Source organism: Periplaneta americana, chromosome 2, assembly GCF_040183065.1.
Source record: "Periplaneta americana isolate PAMFEO1 chromosome 2, P.americana_PAMFEO1_priV1, whole genome shotgun sequence".
Lineage (NCBI taxonomy): Eukaryota > Metazoa > Arthropoda > Insecta > Blattodea > Blattidae > Periplaneta > Periplaneta americana.
Genome location: NC_091118.1, coordinates 14,399,574 through 14,425,814, shown reverse-complemented (window position 1 = coordinate 14,425,814; position 26,241 = coordinate 14,399,574). Strand labels below are relative to the sequence as shown.

General features: G+C 36.3%; 1 protein-coding gene across 6 annotated transcripts in view; it reads right to left on the bottom strand.

The window, feature by feature from the left end:
- Window positions 1–737: 737 nt before the first annotated feature.
- LOC138713786 (arginine kinase) overlaps window positions 738–26,241 on the bottom strand; it is a 436,319-nt gene continuing 410,815 nt past the window's right edge. For all 6 annotated transcript variants that reach the window (XM_069846207.1, XM_069846216.1, XM_069846233.1 and 3 more), the window contains 5 exons: window positions 15,049–15,227; window positions 10,545–10,784; window positions 7,275–7,409; window positions 5,077–5,274; window positions 738–2,245 (listed from right to left, as the gene is read on the bottom strand). In XM_069846207.1, coding sequence (XP_069702308.1) covers window positions 2,096–2,245; window positions 5,077–5,274; window positions 7,275–7,409; window positions 10,545–10,784; window positions 15,049–15,227 — 902 coding nt within the window. In that variant the 3' untranslated portion in view covers window positions 738–2,095. The remainder of the gene's footprint in view (window positions 2,246–5,076; window positions 5,275–7,274; window positions 7,410–10,544; window positions 10,785–15,048; window positions 15,228–26,241) is intronic.

The window sequence follows — 26,241 nt, the reverse complement described above, 5'->3', positions numbered from 1 at the left end:
CTTATCAAAGTCAAAATAAAATTCTCAGAAATAATGTCTATGAATAGGGCTTTCAACAAAGTTAAACTTTATTATGAAAGTAGACTTTGGGAAGTCTTCGTCCACAGTCTAGTTAATGAATACGACCCTTAGTTAAAATATATAAAATTAGATGCTTTGGAATTGTAATTAATTAAAATTGTAGTCAATTCAAGATAAACCACAGCCTAGTATATACAGTCACGAAGTTGGAGTTTATGGGGGTACTTAAAACAACAGACTGTGCAGGTACTATTTCGTATTGTCTGTAATGAGGTGATAGTAGCGATCCTAGTGGTTAGCAACTATCTATGGATGTATATTTACTACGTAATGAGCTTCGTGACTGTATATACTAGACTGTGGTATGCAGTATCAACACATGTCCTCGATTTCTGATAAGAAAATCTGGCAACCCTGTAGACAAGACATTTTAACAAGCTACACAGGAGTGAAATAAGAGGATTGAAGGCTCGGTATTGTAAAGGCTTTCTTGTACACCACCAAACTGTAACAGGTTGTATGAAAATAATTTTCTTCGTTACATTCTAACGCGCTTGGACTCCTATTGCGTAACTCCGTCCAATTGATCGAATTTAAAGAAATACATTGGAGTCAATATTGAAATTCTTTTTAGTCCTTCACGAACATAGTTTTAATTTTTCAGTTTGTTACAGTTTCGTGATATTTCCACTAGAACTAGATAAAAAACAACATGATATGTTAACGTCTTTTTATTAATTTTATTCGCCTCGTTTATTCAAACAGTGGAACTGATAACTGCTTCATACTTTGGGAATGGTACTCTTTTTTTTTGTGCATTTATGATAGTCTCATGTCTTTCATGATAATCTCAAGTTTCTGTTCGATGAAATGGCAAAAAAAATAATAAATCATATAATAATCTTTCACAATAAAGGACTAGAAGCATGAAGATAGCTGAACAGATATACCCCACCTTATGCGGGTGTGTTTATATTTTTATAAACCTTCAAAAAATAAAGAAGAAAAAAAAAAGCTTCCCAAATTATGTATTGTGTACGTGTATGCATTAAAACTGAACTGTAAAAGGGAGCGAAGGTGGTTTTTAAGTGACGTGAAGCCACAGTTATACTCATCACTACACCCACGACATGGCAGCTTGCATTGTGTGGTAGCGACAGCCCAGAAGACGGCAATGGTAACCCAATCCAAGCGAGAGGAACTATTTGGTACACAACTTCAGCTACGCTTTACCTTACGGGCTGCTGTGCTATTAAGAACATAGAATACTCGATCGCTATGACTAGAACAGACGGAAATGTGTCTGCAGCCATCGCAACCTCCTAGCTCCCTTCTAAACATAAGCAACAGCGAAATCTCTTTGATGATTTCTGAATTTATTTATTTATTTTTCTTTTAAACTATTGCTGTCTACATTTTCAACACATCTCGCGCCCCACATCCTTTAAAACTAGCAATTAAAAGATCAGATGTTTGCAACAGACAAAGACGTTTCAAGAATGATTCCTCCTTCACGAAGGAAAAATATAATAAATGGAAATGAAAGATGCGGAAAAGTAACAGATTAAGACATACCATCCATTCCCTTCAGTCATTCTAATTGTTGCTGCCACAGTTAAACCATCTCCATTGTTGGGGTGGGGGAAAAATTCCCTCCGAGTATATTTTATGTGGTTACCAATTAAGTGTAATTTTTTTTTAGTATTAAGATGATAAACCAACTGTATAAAAAAGACTCACAGCTGCTCATAAGTTAAACATTACAATGATTTTTTTTACACAATACTGATTAGAGCATTATCTTCGCACTTTGTGTGCTAGTCCTCGATTGGTTTTGAGTTTCAGCTTATACAATACACATTTTCTTATCCGTTCTTGAAATCAATACTGGCATTAACTTAATAATGGGCATCAAAGATATAGATAGGTAAATGAAGAAGAGAAACAGTAATCGTCAAGAGGATATGGGTTGCAGAATGGTTATGAATTCTCGTATCCGTGACCCCCCTTGACTCAAGGGACAGCCTTATAGTGAATAGTATAGTAGTATATTAGAGAGTGGTTGGTCCACAGTTTAGAGCGAGCTCTCCAGCTTGATCAGCTCGGCGATGCCGTCGTTCATCTCCTTGACGGCGTCGTACTCTGTCAGGCCCATGCGCCGCTTGTTGGAGATGTCGTAGACACCGCCCTCGGCCTCTGTGTGCTCGCCACGGGTGCCACGGACCTGCAACACACGTGCCCTTCAGCTAACGTAACAGTTGTGGGGAAAGGTTCATTAAATTGGATTTTTTTTACTAATTAATACATAGCTCTCATTATTTGTGACAGTATGTAGAAATATCATTGCTGCACAAATTTAAATTCGAGATTACTTTTTCAAAAAATAAATGTTGGGGCCCAAATTTTGAGAAAAAAAATTCCACGATACAATAATTCACTAAAATGAATATATGAGGCCATACATGGGCAGAATTTTCGGTTACGTGAGGCACTCTATTTGAAATAGTTTGTTTACTAGGAGAGGAGACTGCAGAGTAGGATGGGAAATATAAACTGCTGTGACCTCCGTCACCTTATCGTAATCGCTAAGGCGGTCAGTGGCGGATTATTAGGAAAGCGCTTGGTTAACGTGAGACTCTCGAAAACTTTTATTCAATTTGGCAAATTAATTCGGCAGCTTTAATCATAAACCTCTTTGCTATTCCTCCATCTTTGAATTGATTTAAATCACAGGCGAGAAATTTCGTTAACTAGCCAATAATATTCCATCATGTTGTCTAAGTTTGTTTTTTTTTAATATTCTGGCGTTTATCAAGATTACTTAATAGATTTGCACGTTCTCGACCTAAAATAATTTCAGAAAATCATATTTCGTTTTCTACGCACATTTGATATTTTTTTTTTATAAATTTCTTTTGGAAATAATACTTACAAACAACATTTAATTCCTCGTAGGCTACCTTTTAATGCAGCGTGTTTAAGGTATAATGTCGTATTTAGTATACTATGCAAATGTTAAGATCATAAATTTTCTTCGGAATAGTACGAAAAATAACATTTAATTTGTCTTACCTTCTAATTCAGCACGTTATTTATGACATAAGGAGTAATGTCGTTGTATATTAAATTTATTAATGCCTAATAGGATTTTCGAGCATAAATACATCGTATGTTCTCCCCTTCTAAACAGCAAAAAACTCTTCCTCCCATTTCTCATGAAATAATCGTTTTCTAACGCGTACACACTGCTTTGATAATGCCACTATGCCACCACTGATATTGCTTATGAAACTGATATAGAACCTGCCCACGCCTAGAGGGAGGGACGGGGACTGTGAAGGTGATGTCACTCGGAGCGATAAGCTCTGTGAAGGTCAGTGAGGCATTATTTCACAAGTGAGGCACGATGCCCATCCCTGTATGAGGCGTTCAGAGTTAAAATGGATCAAGTCACAAATTTTCATAAATTGAGATAATTCATTTTGTGATATCTGAAGTTGGATTTCTGCTCATATTCGGTTGAGGGAAACCCCGGAAAAACCTCAACCAGGTAACTTGCCTCGGCCGGGAATCGAACTCGGGGCACCTGGTTTCGCCGCCAGACGCGCTAACCGTTACTCCACAGGTGTGGACTCAATAGCTTATTAAATTGGGAAAGACGCAAAAGAAAAAATTTCAAAACTACTTCAGATAATAGACTTATCGAGAGAACTTTGGATTGTAATATCAAAGAAGGAAATAAAAGACGACAAAAAAGAAAAGAAAAAATTTACAGTGAACTTAAAGAAATCCTAGTCTGGGATCATATCGCAATCCAGAGAGAAGATCAGTTTCTTTGCAATCTTCTACCCACTTGACTGATACCCTGATATGTGGTATCATATTGGTCTCTGACAAGAACGAAATAAAATAATTAGGAGGGCGTTTGTAAAGTTCTTAAAGTAAAGGGACGACCTACTGATTGTTGGTCAATTTTGGTAATTTTTTTTAGTTGGTTATTTAACGACGCTGTATCAACTACTAGGTTATTTAGCGAGATGAAGATTCGCCAAAGATTACCTAGCATTCGCCTTACGGTTAGGGAACACCTCGGAAAAAACCCAACCAGGTAATCAGCCCAAGCGGGGATCGAACCCGCACCCGAGTGCAACTTCAGACCGGGAGGCAAGCGCCTTAACTGACTGAGCCATGCCGGTGGCTTGGTCATTTTCTTCACTTTTAAATACAGTGTCATAAAATCTACAGTTTCTTGAAGAATACTGCAGTGAAGACTTCACTGTGTAAAGATTTCTTTATTCTACGCTAGAAATTCAGTTTTTCCCGTGTAAGTGGTTGCTATATTCAGAATGCATAGTATAAACTTTAAAGTGATTTTACAGCAGATCAGAATTCTTACTTTTTAACTTTCTAGAAAGAAGGTATCTGCTGAATTACATGTCTGTGCATGAAATTCACCAAATTACAATTAAATCCAATTTCATAATAAAATTCCAAATAATAATCCAATAATTAATATAAACGTAATCCATCTCCGTACATTTAAGATTATTGTTACGAATGCTGTGATTTTTTTTATGTCTGGCAGTGAAGTCGAAAAGCTAAAAGAATCAAATATTCAAAGTAATTTTTTTTTTTAATAAAAATGTATAATGACCATGAAAAAAAAAGCCATGCACCGTTTCATTATAGGGAGTCTTACCTTCATTTTAAAATTGTAGGAAATTGATTTTTATCTTTATGTGAGGCCCAAATAAATGTTTACTAAAAAATATAATTATTTGTAAATAATTACAAAGATGCCAAAAACTTTTTTCTGGGCATATTTTTTAAACATAACAATTTGAGAAAGTTTTATAAATTACAAAAACTCAGCAGCATGTTGCCTTAAATCATTGCTCCGCAGTGTTGCCACATTGTGCGCGTTTTAAATAATATTCAAGGAGTAGCAAACCTTGGCGGGAGTTTGTGAAGTTCTTAAAGGAAATAATTACCCCGCAATGTTGCCACCTTGTGAGCATTAAAATATCAGATTTGGAGTAGAGAAAAGGCACTGACCTGCAGGTTGTACTTGCCAGCAACCTCCTCCAGCTTGGCCTTGTCGGCAGCCAGCTTGGGCACCTTGATGTGCACAGACGCACGCACGGTGGTGCCCAGGTTGGTGGGGCAGAAGGTGAGGAAGCCCAGACGGTCGTCGTGCGAGAAGGGGATGCGCTTCTCGATGTCATTCACAGCCGTCACCAGACGGCGGTACACCTGCAACAAGCCACGCCAGCAAACCCTTTATATACACACTTCACCAATGTCATGATGAATCTGACAGACATTGTACACACTTTCTTATACTTTTAAGAGTTTTGCAATAATATTCAGATACATTACACAGTTTATTTTACTGTAACTACTATCACATAACATTTAAGCAGACATTTTTTTAAAGATATTTTTTATTACTTCACAAATTGCTACCGAAATTACCAGGACATTTATGTCATTACTATTACTTACTTACAAATGGCTTTTAAGGAACCCGGAGGTTCATTGCCGCCCTCACATAAGCCCGCCATCAGTCCCTATCATGAGTAAGATTAATCCAGTCTCTATCATCATATCCCACCTCTCTCAAATTAATGTTAATATTATCCTCCCATCTACGTCTCGGCCTCCCCAAAGATCTTCTTCCCTCCGGCCTCTCAACTAACACTCTATATGCATTTCTGGATTCGCCCATACGTGCTACATGCCCTGCCCATCTCAAACGTCTGGATTTAATGTTCCTAATTATGTCAGGTGAAGAATACAATGCGTGCAGTTCTGTGTTGTGTAACTTTCTCCATTCTCCTGTAACTTCATCCCTCTTAGCCCCAGATATTTTCCTAAGCACCTTATTCTCAAACACCCTTAACCTATGTTCCTCTCTCAAAGTGAGAGTCCAAGTTTCACAACCATACAGAACAACCGGTAATATAACTGTTTTATAATTTTTATAATTATTAATTTCAATAACGTACAGTATACAGAGGCATTATTGAACTATATATTGTACAGTCTTAGAAACAATTGATGACGCTACTCTTAGTGGTACTACTTCTTTAAGCTAATTTCCCCTCCTCCCCGCCCCGGCACTTGTTCTAGCTACTTAGGGACGACATAAAATGAAGCAGAACGAATATTATATTATCCCAATTAGTGGTTCGCTTTTGAACCTGGTCGTTCGTCCTCTGATCATGCGCAGTGCCTCCTTTCTGAGACTTGCAAAATATCTGTGCGACGTCAATTATTTCAGAGGCTGTACGTAACAGATAATACATAATTTTAAGGTTTTTGTTTTATTTTTCATCAAAGTTCAACTGAAATGAATTTTATAATTCTAGCATTTTTAGTTAAAATGTTAATATCTTTAGTTAATTTGTGATTACCCAAAAGCTATGTTCAATTTCAGGATCAGTAATTTTAATGGTGTACTAATTAAGCTTTGTGGGTATGGATTGTTGCGAATATTTGTAATTTTATTAACTTTTTCTGTATTTAATTATATCGGACATTCCAGAATGAAAGGAACATTCACTTAATTTCCCGAAAGACGCCATGGATGTTCGATTAGTAACCGTGCATTGTGCAGTTATGGACTGTGATGTCCATCACCCACAAGGAATTCGGGAATGTGGGTTCTAAAACCGCACACAAGGACATTAATTCGTTCGTCATATTTTGTGTTGCCTTAGGTATAGAGGCTTGACACCATGTCAATTTTAAATCACATCAACGTAAAAACTCTATAATATAATTGAAGACCTACCCGATAAAAGGATGTAACATCAAATTAATGAAATATGTGACTTAGGAGGAAAAAGTAAGTTTGAAGGATTTATTTATAACAATAAATTATTGCATTCAACAGCTAAATAAATTTTTATTCTTGATTAGTCAAATAGTAAATATAGGCTTAAGGATATACGGCTCTAAAATTATTTTCCTTTCTCCCGGAACGAAAATTATAGATTTGTTGGTTACACTTTTATTCTAGGAAGTGTCTTCAATTACGAAGAACTTACACAGAAAGGGTTGTGGAAAGTGTGAAGTTGAGAGGTGTAAAATAAAATAAATACACTGCCAGAAGTACAGAGAAGTGAAATTATTAAAATAAAAATTAAAACATAATAATAGTAGTCCAAATTTGATTAGAATTCTTTTGGTCTGACATGTGGAGTAAATCATTGTTACATTACAGTTTCAACTCGGGCTGTTCAACGCACCTGTCCCAGGTCGCCGCCCATCTGCATAGAGATGATTCGCAAGTGATCCTCCTCATTGCACCAGACCAGGAACGTCTTGGCGTCGTTGTGGTAGATGCCTCGTCCAGTGGGCCAGAAGCGGCATGCGTTGGCAGCCTGCGCATTGCAACCAATAAAACCACGCATTAAGAACCTTCAAATCGATTACAACAAATGTTACCAGAATCTTATTAATGTCGTTATACAGAACTTAAATAATATATTGTCTGCAATACTGTAGCAATAAAAAAAGCCTTACTTGTACAGGGTAAACGGTAAGTAATGTTAATTTCTGGGGGTTATTCTTTGAGATACAGTGGACTCTCCTAAGTTCGACTGAACAGAATTGAAATTTCAGTCCAATAAAGACAGTGGGTGTGGCAGGTGAAATGAATACAAATTCTTATTGGTTATCCATCAAGGAATACAGTACTGTACTTGCATTTCCTGCCCGGCCCGAGCCTTGTGTATGCGCTTCTAGTACCACAGTGGGTTCCGACAGTTCCGTCTCACAAACGGCACAATTCTCAAATAGAAAAAGAGAAGTTCATTAATTTAAAATTAGTGATCAATATAGATGTCCTATTTAATAAAATATTCTGTTTTTCTTTAACAAAAGTATCACTACAAGACACAGGACCAATTCCCATTCAAATGGCAAACCCATTTCTTAGTGCCCGTATTGGGGTGTGTCTAATTCTCCTACGTAAGCAGTCGAATTATAGGATGTCGAACTTTATTTCTGTCGAACTAAAGAGCTTCCACTGTATTTCAAACAAAGTTTATACAATTTTGCTCATTTTTGCTTCCTTTACTAAATAAAAATTGTTTTATATGAAACATTTCATAGCGTGTTTTGGGAAAGCCGTTGATTTAGTTCCCAATATGCTCAGTCAATTTAAGAGAGCAATGTATTATGATAATAAATGATTGAAAGAATTTTAGTTTTTTCCTTTAAATGTGTAGAAATTTGATCCGAACAAATATAACATTGTAAAATTCCTTTGTAGAACGACAAGTTATAGTTGTTTCCACTGAAGATAAATATGTTTAGATATTAATTTGTCCTACAGAATCTATCTGTAATATTGACACTTAATATTTTAGGAGAAAAATTCGCTCCGGCGCCGGGGATCGAACCCGGGTCCTCCGTTCTACGTACCAAGCGCTCTGACCACTGAGCTACGCCGAATTCAATCCACAGCACCGGATCGAACATCGAAGGAGGAGAATTCGATCCGGTGCTGTGGATTGAATTCGGCGTAGCTCAGTGGTCAGACCGCTTGGTAAATAGAACCAAGGACCCGTGTTCGATCCCCGGCGCCGGAGCGAATTTTTCTCCTAAAATATTAAGTATATATATATATATATATATTTATTTATTTTTAACGTAAGGCAAATGTCATATTGGTTCCCACTTTCACTCCAAGGGTACAGGTACGTTCTGCAAGGCCAAACGGTGGACATGTCTCAGATATGGCCGCTAGATGGCAACCCAAGTTTGCGGACTAGCAAGTAAAAGTCAGGAAAATGGAAATTCAACGTACCATTTATAACAGAGTCGCAATATGGCCTTGCAGTTAAAGCTATTATAAATAAAATAAAATAGCATAAAATAAAAAAATAGCATCTTTTTTTTGGTAGGTTGTTTTACGACGCTGTAACAACATCTCAGGTTATTTAGCGTCTGAATGGGATGAAGGTGATAATGCCGGTGAAATGAGTCCGGGGTCCAACACCGAAAGTTACCCAGCATTTGCTCATATTGGGTTGAGGGAAATCCCCGGAAAAAAACCTCAACCAGGTAACTTTCCCCGACCGGGAATCGAACCCGGGCCACCTGGTTTCGCGGCCAGACGCCCAACATCTTAGCTCGGTATATTGTTAATTACTTACTTACTGGCTTTTAAGGAACCCGGAGGTTCATTGCCGCCCTCACATAAGCCCGCCATCGGTCCCTATCCTGAGCAACATCAATCCAGTCTCTATCATCATATCTCACCTTCCTCAAATCCATTTTAATATTATCCTCCTATCTACGTCTAGGCCTCCCCAAAGGTCTTTTTCCCTCCGGCCTTCCAACTAACTCTATATGCATTTCTTGATAAGCCCATACGTGCTACATGCCCTGCCCATATCAAACGTCTGGATTTAATGTTCCTAATTATGTCAGGTGAAGAATACAATGCGTGCAGTTGTGTGTTGTGTAACTTTCTCCATTCTCCTGTAACTTCATCCCTCTTAGCCCCAAATATTTTCCTAAGCAACTTATTCTCAAACACCCTTAATCTATGTTCCTCTCTCAAAGTGAGAGTCCAAATTTCACAACCATAAAGAACAGCCGGTAATATATCTGTTTTATAAATTCTAACTTTCAGATTTTTTGACAGCAGACTACATGATAAAAGCTTCTCAACCGAATAATAACAGGCATTTCCCATATTTATTCTGTGTTTAATTTCCTCCCGAGTATCATTTTATATTTGTTACTGTTGCTCCAAGATATTTGAACTTCTCCACCTCTTCAAAAGATAAATTTCCAATTTTTATATTTCCAGGTATATTGTTAATTACTGATCGAATCTTTATAGTACCTACAGAAAATATTAAATACAGGAATTTTAAATGTGTACTGATTTTATGCAATATGTTGTTGTTGTTGTTGTTGTTTTCTAATGCCAGGCGTTTGACAATAAAGTCATTTGACCTCTTGCACTCCAATATTTTTCAAAGATATTATCATGACCAGCCACTGAAGCACAGATTTTGAGGTGTTCCGAATCCATTTCTTGGTTTGAGTTGCACAATGGGCAGTTAGGGGACTGATATATTCCAATTCTATGCAGGTGTTTGGCCAAACAATCATGGCCTGTTGCCAATCTAAATGCAGCTACAGATGATTTTCGTGGTAAACCGGGAATTAACTGTGCAATATGCAATATTAGCCAAAACATTTGCACTGATATCTTTAAAACGCAATCTAACTAAATTTTAAAATTGTGTGATATACGACGCTTATTCAATTGTGAGGTTATCTAGCGTCTGACAGAGATGGTGATAATGCCAGCGAAATGAGTCAAGGATCCAACGCCGAAAGTTACCCAGCATTTGCTCTTAATGGGTTGAGGGGAAACCCTGTCCCAGCCAGGATTTGAACCCGAGCCCGCTTGTTTCACGGTCAGGGATGCCACAGCAGTGGACAGATCTTAGAATTAAACCTTGTGTTATGAAGATCTAAATGAGGCCGCGTACCTGCAAGAAGCGATCGCCCTCCTTGAAGAGGAAGTGGTCGTCAATGAGCTTCTGCTGGACCTCCTTGGTCATGCCGGTGAGGGGGTAGAACTGGCCCTTCAGCTCAGCCTCCAAGCCGGACAGCGTGCTGGACACCTTGTCCTCCATCTCCTTGTACTGGGCCTCAGTCAAGCAGGGGTTGAAGGGGTAGCCCTGCATGGAGCGACCGCACCTCACTCGTGTGGAGATGATGTACTCGCCCTGCAGACAGAACATGCTCACTTCAGTACAGACACTCCACACTTCTCTCACAATCATCAGGTACTCTTTGTTTTCCAAGCAATAGAAACACATAATAAATCTGTAGCCGAAATTTTTCTGGTAATTTTCGATTTTCCAAAAATAATTGGTCCTAACATATATAATTAACCACCCTAAAACCGAAAATCGCTTTTTTGAAATTTTTGTTTGTATGTATGTCTGTCTGTCTGTATGTTTGTTACCTTTTCACGCGATAATGGCTGAACGGATTTCGATGAAAATTGGAATATAAATTAAGTTCGTTGTAACTTAGATTTTAGGCTATATGGCATTCAAAATACATTATTTAAAAGGGGGGTTATAAGGGGGCTTTAATTAAATAAATCGAAATATCTCGCTTATTATTGATTTTTGTGAAAAATGTTACATAACAAAAGTTTCTTTAAAAATAATTTTCGATAAGTTTTATTCCCTGAAAAATTTTGATACGACTGATATTTAATGAGATAAATGAGTTTTAAAATTAAAATTACTGCCATCTAAGGCCGTGTAATGAATTAAAAAACAAATGACTTCGTCTATAAGGGGCCTTGGACACAACAATCGAAAGCTATGAAACATAGCCTACAGACAATGTTTCTGTGTTTGTATGAAGTAATATCGGAAGCTAAATTAACCGATTTGTATAATTAATTATTATTTCACCATTGGAAAGTGTAGTTTCTCTAGATGGACATAATGCTATAATGTTATTACAGTAACTTCTGATGTAATGTAACATAATATAAGTTATTTGAAGGGTTCACAACCATAGTGGGCCAAGCGCCATTTACTGAATACGTAGAAAACAAGGGTTAAAATTAAGTTATTACCATAATTCAATGGAAACCTATAACAAGTAAAATAAAATATACACATTAAATCTAAATGATGCCAATCTTCATTAAACTATGGTTGAATGTAATAAAAATTAAGAAACATGTTAAAGGAATTGTCATTGCACCAAATGACTGTCTCTGGGCCAAAATGATCGCATTTTAATTATTTGGATGCAATTTAAATTAAGTAACATATTAAACGATTTATCCTTCTATCAAACACGAATGTTCCCTGGATCAAATGTCCTATTTTAATTATGTAATTACTTTATATTTATTTCTAACGGGTGCAGCGGAGCGCATGGGTACGGCTAGTCTATATATATATAATTTGAACTGTTAATGGAAATTACGAGAAAACGGCTGAACATATTTTAATAAATGACCCCTCATTTTGAAGCTTGGAACTCAAAGTTCTTCAGAAAAATAGTAGTTTTCAGTGAAATGTCAATTTTTCAACATATTTTTCCTATTTTCCAAAATCCATGTCGTCAGTTTTGAGAACTAGCTAATTGCATTTCACAATAAAACAAAACACACACTACAGTAAACAATATTACACGAAGGCCATGATCTGCAACAATGCTGACATATTTAGAGCTCAAATTAAATTGGTTATTAAAAAATTAACTTACTAAAAGTAATTTACAGGTTCGATTCTGTGGTTTGTAATTTTCTGGACACAGCTGTGTATTGGATATTAAAAACTACAAAACTTGAGGTGGTTTGATGACATTATTACTATCAGGAATAAAATGTTGTTGTAGTTAATGCCGTGATGCGAGTATTTTTCATTAATTATACATATTAATGCTATATTGATGATATGAAAGTGAAACGTTTTGGGGTTATATAAGTAGATTTGGAGAATAACTTTAATTAGATTTTGATTTCTATATTTTACTGAGTGGCGACTATATAGTATATATAGAAGCCTATATGTTACTGAAAGCTATAAAACTTACGTAAGATAATAATATTATTAAAAATCAAATATTTTTATAGTTATTAATCAAGTGGGGTTGGGTCTTTTTCATATATTTAATGGCGGTGTGGTGTAGATATTTATATGCGTGGTTCTCTTCAGTATTGGCTCGAGAGAGAGTATCTTTCATCATTATGGAAGCAAATAACTTTCAGAATGTCTGGTATTCTTCATTGAAAATAGATCTGAAAAAAGTTTATTTGAACGTCTAATGAACTTAGTTTGCAGCATTCTCTGCACAAGCCACTAGTAGGGATAAAAAAGCGAGACTTTAGCTGTGACCTTGAAACGATCAGATTTCTCACAGAGAGAAATCACTTCCTTTACTGATGCCTGACAATTCAACTGAAATCTTCCTCTCTATATCGATTACTAAGAAGTGATACCTAGTATCTGTAAGTTTGCAGGTAAATAAAAAAAACTGCAAATCTGGCTTTCAGGTATAGCTCCCTGTGAAGCAGACTTGAATAATTTTATGGGGAAAAATTGTCCGGGGACCGGGTATCGATCCCGGGACTTTTGGCTTAGCGCACCAACGCTCTACAGACTGAGCTACCCAGGAACTACACCCGACACACACTTAATGGGCTGGCAAACCTGAAAGCCAGATTTGCATAATATATTTCGCTGTAGGTACGTTAACAGAAAACCACAATTCAAGTCACACAGAGTTTGTGTGCACTCAAAGTTGAGTTTCTGGCGTCTTGTCAACCCACTTGAGGTGTGTCCATATAAAGGGAAAAATTGAGACGATATAGGGTGTAGTTCCTGCGTAGCTCAGGCGGTAGAGAGTTCGTGCTCTAAGTCAAAGGTCCCGGGATCGATATCCGGCACCGGAACAATTTTTCCCTTGAAATTATTCAATCAAGAAACAGTTTGAAAAAATTAATTTTTTCTCAAACTACACAAACTTTTTATATATGTTTGTGCTTTGCAAGATCTTCTACTCGAGGAAAAAAATATTCGTACACTGTCCAATTTTGTGAAAATAATAATAATAATAATAATAATAATAATAATAATAATAATAATAATAATAATAATAATGTGACGCTACAGCCCGTGAAGGGCCTAGACCGACCAACCGGCTGCTGGCCTCACGCTCACATGCCGGAGAAGAGGTGGACGATCATCCAACCAGAATGAAGGTATCGTGTGGTTAGCACGATGGTCCTCCCAACCGTTATAGCTGGCTTTCGCAACCGAATTTCGCTACCTATCGTAGCTCCCCAAGTGCATCATAATGCTGGGTGGGCCCATACACGGTCCAATACACTGGCCAAAATTTCATGAGAAAAATTCTTCAATAATAATAATAATAATAATAATAATAATAATAATAATAATAATAATAATAATAATAATAATAATAATAATAATGTAGTTAAACTAAGTGACAATTTTTGTAGATACCTGTATCACTTCTTAGCCATCCGTATCATGATCTACATTTGCTAAGCTCACCAAATTTCGACAATTTATACAGGGTGAACCATAACTAATATCATCAATTTCAGAGGGTCATTTTTTAAGATATTTCAAACAAAAAAGTTAAATATAATTTTGCTCGTTTTTGCTTCTTTTTCGAGATAAACATAAACGTGTTTTTGGAAAGCCATTGATTTAATTCCCAATATGCTCAGTAAATTTAAGAGAGTAGTGTATTATGATAATAAATGATTGAAATAATTTTAGTTTTTTGCTTTAAGTGTGCAGAAAATTGATCCTAACAAAGGTAAAGTTGTATAATTCTTCGCAGAACGGAAAGTTCTGGTATTTTTATGCAGTACTATGACCTTACAGAAACATTTAAAAACCATCTGTACCCAGTGACCAAGACTGCACAAGAACTCTTGTTATAAGAACATGCGAAAATGATAGAAGTGGGTAATTACGAAGGAAGGTTGTCTTTAAATTGCTGAACTAAAAAACAATAATATATTCTAAACGTCACGTTCATGAAGGTGTACTACTCATTTTCCAGGTTTCAATTGTGTCGAAACTGTAGTTATGAATTTCAATAAAAACACTTGCACGTAGGATATGGAAATGAATACGCTTTGACAGAGTTGACTGTGATGTGAGAAATTTGTTAAATTTTGTATCGTGCCCCTGGTAGAGAAGGCCTGACGGCCTTATCTCTACCAGGTTAAATAAATAAATACTAAATAAATACTATTTACTCATAATCGCGATTTAAGTAGCATTTACTCATAATCGCGATTTAAGTAGCATTTACTCATAATCGCGATTTAAGTAGCATTTACTCATAATCGCGATTTAAGTAGCATTTACTCATAACCACGATTTAAGTAGCATTTACTCATAAGGCGATGTAAGTAGCATTTACTCATAATCACGATTTAAGTAGCATTTACTGTCGTGTTCCAGGCATACTTACAGCAGGGTCCAGGTTGCCCAGGGTGTCCACATCACCCCAGTCCTTGGGAGGGTGCTTGTCGGTCTTCTTGAAGCCACCATGGTAGTCCTCAATGATGGGGTCGAACAGGTCAGCGAACACGGCATAAGCCTCTGCATCTGGAGCGTAGATGCCCACGCCGGAGTCGTGGTTCTCGAGACCTGCGCACACACAAACAAAACACATTCAACTCTCACTATTCAGCGATCGAACCATTCTTGCTGATAACTTACAAAAAGAAGCACACCCTCTGAAATGTGAACTTGGTATAATTTCACATTACTAAGACTTGTTCGGCCCTTGTCGTAATTCTGGCGGTAGCGTGTTGATTTCTAAGCAGAATCTGCGTTCGGCATGGGTTTGAATCCGGCTTGAACTATTACCTGGTTGGGTTTATTCTGAGGTTTCTCATAAATGATTGTGTTATTTTCTAATGCCATGAGTTTGACAATAAAGTCATTTGACTTCTTGCACTCTAATATTTTTCAAAGATATTATCATGGTCAGCCACTGAAGCATAGATTTTGAGGTGCTCCGAATCCATTTCTTGCTCACAAATGTAAAATTAATGTTAGCTAATTTATTAAATCATGTCCAAATAGGATGTAATAGTAATATTAATAACAAAGTTTTTCGAAACTCGTAAAACAACAGAATTAATATTTTAACATTACAATAAGTTCTTTGAATTGTTGAAACAAAAAGGTGATGTCCGCCTGGGTGGCGCAGTTGGTACAGCGCTGGCCTTCTGTGCCCGGGATTGCGGGTTCGATCCCGGCCCAGGTTGATGGCATTTAATTGTGCTTAAATGCGGCAGATTCATGCCAGTAGATTTACTGGCATGTAAAAGAACTCCTGCGGGACAAAACTCCGCACACCGGCGACGCTGATATAACCTCGGCAGTTGCGAGCGTCGTTAAATAAAACATGATATTAAAAGGTGAAAATGAACCAATCAATGGGAACAAACTATATACAATTTGTTTTTCATTCGTACGATAACATACAATTAGTTTTCTGTAATGGTCGTATGTATAAAAATATCAAAAATAATCTTTAACTTTTAAATTCAGCACAAATCATTATTTCGACAAGTGTTCTTACATAGAATATTATTTTAACGAGATTGTATCAAATAAAATGTTATTTAGCGCCGATTGAATTTGTGCTCGCGAGATGAGGCCGAGGATTCGCCATAGATTATCTGACATTCGTCTTACAATTGGGGAAAATTTCAACCATGTAACTAGTCCAAGAGGACCTCGAACCCACACTACCGCCTGAATTACACCGAAGACCCAGCCAATCTTATAACCCTAAATTACCACACTTGGTATGGCCATTAACTATCTTCAGCAACAGACCTGCCGTCTGTCCGGTAAGTAAAAAACAAAGTAATTAAATATACTATCCTTTGTCAGGCAGACAAGAGACTTAGAGTGTAGCAACCATGGAATATGAGGAAACACCCAGAATAGTACATTATGCAACGAGTCTATAATGGTATTAATTAAGACGCGAGTATGTTTGTGAAACGTGCGCATACGTCTTAATTACCATTATAGTCAAGTTTCATACGACTTTTTATGCTCGATCATATATCTAACTTGAAATTATTCATAAGTATTCATGTTATTCTTATCTGACTGAGGAGCGGAACTGACCTTGTGCAATACCTCGTAAATTGTGAATGTGCGCAGACGCGAAAGTATTCATTTTTTTTCCGAGAAACAAATGACATTGACCTTGAATAATCTAGAGAGTAAAATAAACATTAATCTTGATATAACCTTGAAATTGAATTAGACATTGAAAAACGAGATGACAAATTGAATTTATTTGAATATTACTTCAATTAACGTTAATTATTATAGTAACAGAACTGACTTCATTTCAAATATAGGTGATTTATTGTGCAATTGGTGAAATAAATTTGCGGGAATGTGCTTTGTGAAAGGCTGGAAGATGACGGTGAATTGATGTTAATTTGTGTGTTGTTTTTTTTTCGACTGAGTTTAATATTGTATTTGAAATTTCAGTTTTATTTTGGATCGATTCTTCAACATAACCTTCAGAGACAGTATTGGATTTCCAGCCTTCGTGACGTTTCAATGAATAGAATGAATAGAATAGAATAGGATAGGATAGAATAATCGATACTTGCGCTTTCATATTGCTACAATGGTATTTTCTGATTGGTGGAACACCTGAACTTTAATGAATAGGTGTAATTTAATGAAGTCCATTAAAGGGCTGCTACCAGGTGTATAATTACTACATTTCGGCATGGTCGAGCATAAAAAGTATTTACGCTTCGAAAACCCTTTGGCTCGTCTTCTGAAGTTTCTTTTTGAGCACTTAATATGTCGAAAGAAAGGAAGACCATTTTAGTATGCTAACTTCAATTTTCGTCAGCAACTTTGTCACAGAAATTCTCAACAGGCAATTCAATAATAGTAATTTATTTAGATTTTTAAGTCGCAAGCTTTTAAATAGGAGATAAAATGTTCGAGAGATATGTTAGTGCAAGATCACACACAAGTCTGAAAACTACACCACAATTGCAAAGTAAGATTGTTACAAAAAAGGAAGCAACTCAATCGAAAACATATCTGAAAGAGAGTGGAAAATAACTAGAGAGGTGGTGGACGGTCGCGGTTCCTTCAGACATGCAAGGGGCACTACGAAGTATACTCTTATTTCACGAGGGGAAGTGAGTAGCGCGGAAATACAGACAACATCGATACGAGCTTTCAGCACTATCAGACACGCAAGCTATTTCATCACGCCTGGATATGTATGCACCGCTCTCGTATCAGAAACACACGAACATGTACAACTCGCTAATTATAAAATCATGTAAAACTGGGTTTCCGTTGCTTGACCCAGCAGTACAGTAATAACACCAAGTATTTTATTATTTCAGTGTTACAAACACATACAGTAGTTCATAATGGTAAAACAGTTCTCCCTTCCTTTTCGTTATTTCCGTAACTCTCATAACTTTCATTTTTTTTTCCTTTCTTTCGCACGCTCCTTCAACCCTTTATTTAATTTCGAAGTCCCTTCCCTTTTTTTATTTTCCACGTCCCTCCTGTTTCTTTACCGCTTTCTTTCCTGCTACATCCCTCGTTACTTTTAAAGCCAGAAATGTATGCCTAGAGTCAAATAGGGAAAACTTTACGGAAGTTTCAATATCTGACGTTAGTTGTTTAGCAACTGCGAGTTACGTCACATTATTGCCTAGCAACAGCAACGAATTACGTTATACTGTAACGGTTGGACGAGTCCACCTAAGGCTAGGTTAGCATGGGATAAAAACATAATAATCCTTATATTTCTTAAAGGAAGCTTTTTTATATAGAAAAAGGAGCATCTTACGGCGACCTCTGGAAAAAGGACTAAGGAAGAAACTAGTGAAGTGCTTTGTGTGAAGTGTGGACTTGTATGGCGGCAGAAACATGGACATTACGACGAATTGAAGCGAAGCGACTAGACGCATTTGAAATGTGGTATGAAAAAGAATGGAACGTGTGGTATGTACAGACATCAATAAAGGAATAAGGCAAAAATACTCAATAATACAAACATATAAACTGTATTATTTCACTCTCAATCATATTCACAATCCTTATAAAATAATATGAACCAATTCCTAAAAAATCTAAATATAGTAACACACAAGAGAGAAATTTCAGCAATCCTATGGATTTCCTAGGCACTTTTATTCGGCATTTTTTGAAGTCCAGAGGTTAAGAATTTGCTCGAACTTTACACGTGTCCACATATCCATAATAATATATAATTTAAAACTTTTAACGGTGTGCAAATTAAGACAAGTTTCTACTTATTTAAACCTCTATTCCGTCAACATTCTCGCCGCCATAACTCCGCCGTATGTGTAGTGAGAACAAAGCTGGTAGGTGCGGCGAATAGAGCTCCTCGAACTCTATCTGTAGTGTGAAGGACAACCCTCTGCCCCCAGGCATATGGACGGTAGAGGCCGGCAAAGTTTAAAAAAATATTCATTTTGACTTTCCAAAACACTTTTCTCTACACAAGGAGAACAAGGGGCTCAGATACCCGCCTTTTTTCACTGTAGCATCCCCGCATGTTTACTACTTATCGCCAAAAAAAAAAAAATCGAACAAATTCGTTGCACTTTTTTCTAGAATTTTGTCTGACTACCTAAAATGTTTCAGTCTAAATAATGGCTATATCCAGGAACGGGATACGGTGTTGTATTCCCCCTTGACTTACTTTGGACACAATAGAATAAAAACGGGAATCCCGAAAACAAGCTGATTTTCGAGAAAAACCAAAGCTTTAAACAAATTTAAACGGATAGATTACGCGCACAACAGCAATGGCGGAGAAGTTGCCGTCCCAGCCAGGGGCTGTAAGAATTTCACCAAAGCGCAACGTACAAAGTAATTATTACAAAATATCACAGTAACACAAAACCGAGAGAAGAAACGTTTCATACAATTACAGGCATCCTATCAATTCCCCCCCCCATCACTTTTTATTCAGAATTTTACCAAATCTAGAGTAAACATTTAACCTTCCAAATTTCATACATACGAAGTGTCAACATATCCATAATAATTTTTCAAACTTCTAAGAATCAACAAGTTTAAACGAGTAGATTACACGCACAACAGTAGTGGCGGAGAAGTTGCCGTCCCAGCACGGGGCTACCAGAATTCCGTAAGTATTTCGACACGTACAGTGTTCTAAAATGGTTTACTGATTTCAATCGAAAGAGATAAAACTACTTCACGTTACAACGCCCTACTGTACCCTCAATTCGCGATATCACCGTTACATATTACAATTCTCGAATTCCTAACATACTCGTTTTGAAAATGTGAAGGAACAGCTGTGTAGCGTTTGAGTAATGTAGAACGCTGAAAATAAAATTTCCCGACAGCTATGCCAGAGTTCGGTTCCCGACAGGAACTTTGAACTAATACAATAAATAATAACTAATCACACAAAGTAAGAAAGTAAAGCAAAATAACTGAAAATCTCTCCGGAATAAGGATGTAACCAACAAATCTATGATAGACGTTTCAGGAGGAAGGAAAATAATTTCAGGGTCATATTTCGTTAGACCTACATTTACTAGCATAACCATTACTAAAGTTTATTTAGCTATTGGATACAATAATTTTTTTGTTATAAATGAATGCTTCAAAATGACTTTTCTCTAAGAAAAATATTTAATAATTTGGTGTTACATCCATTTTCGAGTGAGGTTTTCAATTACATGCAAATTTAAGTTTCTGCTCTTTATTATAGAGTTCAATAGCACCAATAAAAAGACTGTAAATACCAATAGATCGAACTGTATTAAACCTCAGTATTTTTCGTTTGAACAGAGTATCTGTTTGTCCTGTGTTCATCAAGCAGTCGTACTGCAACTTGCTGGGCCATATGTTTAAGCAATATCAATCGGTACTTGAAATATCTAGGGTTTGTCACCGTAGTCGTATGTGTCCGTGAAGGTTTGAGGAGGAGCACAGAAGATTAAGATGTAACTCTTAATAAGTGTAAATATTATTAAGCCTATACATTCTTGGCGTCAATAAAATTTTGTCAATCACGACAAGTATACCCCTGTAGAATCTGGATTGTGTGTTTTTGGTATCTTACAAAGGCTCTCCAGAGAAGATGTTTTTCAGTTATTCGAAAACGTCTAAATCACAACTTAGCTTTACTGACGCATTCAAACTCGTTTCCACTTCTTAAAAGAATTTCGCTTCGATATCTTGGATCGTTTTTTTATCAACGCAGTTGTCAATGTTGCTTAAAGGCCTAGCAAGCATCTGGTTTCGTCAGACGTGGTAATAGAAAAGAAGCGAGAATTTAACACCATCCAAGGGGGAGATGACTAGTCTCGAGGTTTGCATACAGAAAGGTGGAAAGCATATATATACACACAACTCCGCTTAGCTCTCCTTTCAAGTCAACCACAGTATCGATACACAAAAATGTTTCTTCCCCTATCACGGAATGTTTCGCAGATATTTTCATACCCGCACATCTTGAGGGACACTATGACTACTAAGTTGTGAAATTTTTACATTTTTAAGTAGATTTAATTTCTTTTAACAGTTTGTTAAATGTGTTAAGAATAAGGTGTGTGCAAATTTACAGCTCAACCGAACTGTTAGTTTCGAAGTTAATTTTTTTTAAGTTATGCAAGTTAGTGATATAATCAAAATGTTCAATGCGAATTACATTTAAAGAGGTCAAGTCTATATTTTCTTATGGACCTTGATTCATGAGAAGACTTACATATCTTTATATCCAGGTTAGTTCTGGCACAATATTTTTTGAAAATCCTACATTTATTTTCTCATTTTCTTTATTTACACTGTCTGGCCACATTAATAGAACCACCCACAACTTTTCGAATACTTTATTTTAATTGTGTATTTATTACAAATATTTGAATAAATAACTATGTTATCTCCACTATATTTTTAGAACACATTTTGAAGAATATTTAAATTTTCATATTACAAAATAACAACAGTTTATTTAAGCCCATGTGAAGTCCGTAAATTTATATGGGTCCCCCTTTTGCGTTAATAATATCCTCATATCTGCGTGGCATACTGTCAATCACTTTGGTTGTAAAAACCTGTGTAGACATTTACTTTGACACCAGGTCCCACATATTCTCGATTGGGTTCAAATCTGAAGAATTTCCGGGGCAAGGGAAAAGAGGAACTTTTTCTGACAATGGTTTTCACTCTTTTAAACACCGACAAGGTGCTCCATCATGCATAACATGTCATTTTGTAATCTGAAAATGTAAATATTGTTCAAAACTTATTCTGGGAATGTAATGGAGATAATATATTTGCATTTTTATATAATTGCAGTAAATGTAGAATTCAAGGAGAATATTTGAAAAAAAATTTTGATTATATTAAAAGCCAGGTACTATACATATTTTTTTAGATACTTAAGATTTCTTAACATTAGATCTCGATAATATATTCATGAACAGGTATGAAAATTGTTATTGAATTTGGTGAAAACTACATGAGCATGGAGCATTTCCAACTCTAAAAAAAAGGCGTATTTGTGAAAGGTGATTCAATACTAATGTGTGGAGCAGGCCTACATAAAATTCGCTCTTGGGTCTCAAAGAAGCTGTAGAGGCAAAAAAAAACTCTATCAACTTCTTAAGTGCCCAAGGAATATTTCTGTACAAGAAAAGGAAACTAATTTTTCGACCAATGTTTTTGTACAAACTAAATCCTAGTGTACCTACCTTAAAAATTCGAACGAATTGTTTGGCAGAACAATTATAGCAATGTACTTTCCATGCAGAAAGGCCGCATTCAAATCCCGAAAAGTTCAAGTGGAATTTGTTACAAATATACGTTTGAGACAAGTGTAGAATTTTAGATAGAGAATTTAAATTAAAACTAATCATTTGGCGCAAGACCCCTGAAAAACCTAATCCACGCAACCGATTGCTCGCCTAACTTCCACAAGCTTCAGTAAAGCTGAACGATCGTCCAAACAGTATGGAGTTAACATACGGTCAACACGACGATCTCCCAGTCGTTACAGCTGGCGTAAGAAACAATATTTATCTACTAGCTGTAGCTCCCTAAATCAGTGGTCACTGGTCCTATACACTGACCAGAATTTCACGAAAAAATGTCGAATGAGCCCTCATTACCAACGAGAATACGTTACAATGCTCCGTCTGAATACTGGTAGGATTGCAGACATGTTACAATGCTTCAGTGCAAGTAAATCCATCTGGATTACAGAGACTATTCAGATTCAATGAGGCGGTAAGATGATAACTTGCTGGAACAAGGAGTAAGAGGAAGCTGGATTCACATGTGCTTTGTCTACTAACGATAACGCCATCGTCCGGGGAATGAATCCTGTTACACTGCTGCGCCCATTTAGTGGAATGCATTTGAGTCTAAAGACATCAGAAAAACAGCACAACGTGGTCTGTTGTTGTGACGGGAATACAAGCCCACGCATACTGGTAAGGCATCATGTCACAAACACTTTCAAGTCTGAGTATTTTTCACGAAGTAATATTCAACGTCTGATTCTGATTTGTAATAAATACAGCCCTAAAGGTATAAACAAAGGCGCTTCATACAAATCCTAGTTGCGAGAATAGTAATATGCGTTACAAGAGCGGTTTGTTGAAGTTTTCATGTTCGAGGAAAAGTTTGAAAAAGCGAAACGTAGTTGAGCTTTTTTAATTTCCGAGAATTGAAAGAAAACATACCGCTCGTGTATCGTACATTATTTTGTGCGAAGATCGTTTATTACGTACCTGAAAGAGGAATTTCTAATTAGTTGCGATGAAATCTTCATCTTGGTTCTGTTCAATGACGGCAGATTTGCAAAACAAAAATATCTATCTTCAACATTGTTGCTTTAAAATGTTTTCTGTGTTTACTATACTCCAGCAGGCCGTGATATACGTCTTCCCCCCCCCCCAGTCTATGATGAGTCTGGAATTTTGTTGATTTTTTCACGGCTTCCTTAATGCTACTTGCATCACTAATGCAGTAACTTTAGTGGAGTTGTAGAGTTTATTTAATTTTTGCAAATATTTAAAAACAATAATTAACAGTGCAATTTAGGTGAAATTGCAGTGGTAAGTTTCCAATTTATAATTATTACTATATTGAACGTCTCTAAAAATAATATGTTAAAAGCCTAAAGCAGTAAAATCAATATGTCACTTAAGCGGTAAGAAGAGGGAAATTGTTATGTGTGTTAGGTTGGGAATACTGAATGTGGAATTTTAGACTTTCCGCGGATTGGTTTTGTGCGGAAACCAAGCAAATACGCACGATCTCGCACAAAAAACATGCAACTCAGTGCTTTAGGGCATTACGAGAAGCCTGTGGAGAGAAGTCTTACCATACTGAACTACTGCCAAGTTGGGTGGAAGCGAGGCATTCGCTTTCAATCAAGAGTTGACATCCGATTGATCAGTGAGGGAGAGATCCAAAAATGCTGCTACAGATGGTGTCCGCTGTCTTCCAAGAATTTGGCAACATATTGGTGACATGGCAGGAGACTATATTTGAATTACGTAATGTCAAAAGTAACCTAAATACGTTTAGTGTGAAACAGTAACTATGTCGAATAATGTCGAGGGAAAAATTGTTCCACGGCCGGGTATCAAACCCGGGACCTTTGGTTAAACGTACCAACGCTCTACCAACTGAGCTACCCGGGAACTCTACCAGACACCGATCCAATTTTTCCCTCTATATCCACAGACCTCAAAGTGGGCTGACAACCGTCAAGCAACCAACATTCATTGAGTGCACACGGGCTCTATGCGACTTAAATTGTGGTTTTCTGTTAACGAACAGTGACTATGTCGTCACTATTTTCGAATGTCCTAGTATTTATTTATTTACTTATTTATTACTGTGTTTCATAGATATATTCTACGAAATAAAATTAATTTGTATTAACGTTGAATCATATTCACTTCTTATAATTAACAACTCTTACATACCCATTCCCGTATGATCAGTATTTTCCTGTCCATAACATTTGACTTTCATGCTCTACCGCTTGCCAACTGCAGAGAACTTGCTCTGCGTGTTATATCTAAGTAGGTAAACATTGGCTTTCGTCTATATCGACTGAGCAGTGTACTTCGAAATGGAAATCCATATGCTTCCTGACACACATTTCAAGATATAAAAAACCAGAGCGCTATTTGTCACAGTCTCAGAATCGCTGATATAAATACAGTATATTTCACGAATTTTCTTACAGATTTCATATTCTACCTGTACATATAACCCCCATCATTGCAATTACATGTAAAAACATAATTTTCCTTCAAAAGGATTCTATGATATGTTTATCTTATCAAACACTTTGACGTAATCTACGAATGACGATTTTTTGTACAATTGTAGAATCAGTGTTTGCAGTATGATAAAAACGTCATTTGTAAAGCATTTATCTTTATACAGTCCGTGCACTAATTTAATGTCCGAGTCTCTCATTACATGAAAGTAAAGTCATACTGCAAAATGTACTGAATTCATAACTTCTGTCATCTAAGGCCTACTGTAATTAATGACGTCACCGTTTTAGTAGAAAGTGTGACTAGATTTCTGGAATGCCAAGCGTATAAACGTTTCATGTTGAAGGTACTGGCATTTTCGTAGCATCGGTTTTATTAGATTTCCTCTATCATTTGAAAACAAGAGGGCCTTAACTCCACCAGAATAAATGAATTATTATTATTATTGTCAATTAACTGTTTACGTATAATTTATTTAGCATTATGTCAATCTATATTTATGTATGGTATCATAGGTTGGGGTGGAACTTATAAATCCAACCTTTATCCGTTAATTTTACTACAGAAAAAGTATTAAAAATGTATTTAAAAAAGCAGAAAGATTATCCAACTGAACTGTTGTTTAAATACTTCAAAGTTTTCAATATTAAACAAATGTATTATTTCATTTTATTAAAATATTTTCATAGAAATTTTAATAACTTTGAAAGGTATCAAATATATGAACTAAAAATATGAATTCTCTGAGTTTGTGTGAACCAAAATGTAAAACCAATGCAGCTTTTTATCATAGCATGAGTCAAGGTCCCAGATTATTAAACAACTTTTATTTCAATATTATTTTAACCACGAATCCTCTCCAAATTAATAAAAAAATATAAAAAATTGTATTGGACTTATTATTATTATTATTATTATTATTATTATTATTATTATTATTATTATTATTATACAGGGACATCATTTTATTTTTACTTCAATTTTTATTGTACCTGAGTTTTTGAATGTACTTCATTCCCACCCCTTCTACTAATGAAGTTCAACCGTCCTCCACACAGATTCAAGACCGCACATACAGCCATAGTAGTCTTACGGTAGTAAACAGTACGTTCCAAAAATATGTTCGCGTTTTCCAGTGACGAAAGAGCTTTCAATATTGAATCATTTTCGCACAGGTACTGTCGTCCATTTGCCTACGTCGTATCCCGGTTTCCCCCACCAGCTTTTATTCGCCAGCTAGTGGCTGGGCTGACTTAGCTCTTTTCTGAGAACATTAATTATTGTTAGGAATTGGACGTCTACGTAATATTATATAACTGTTTAAAATAACTTGA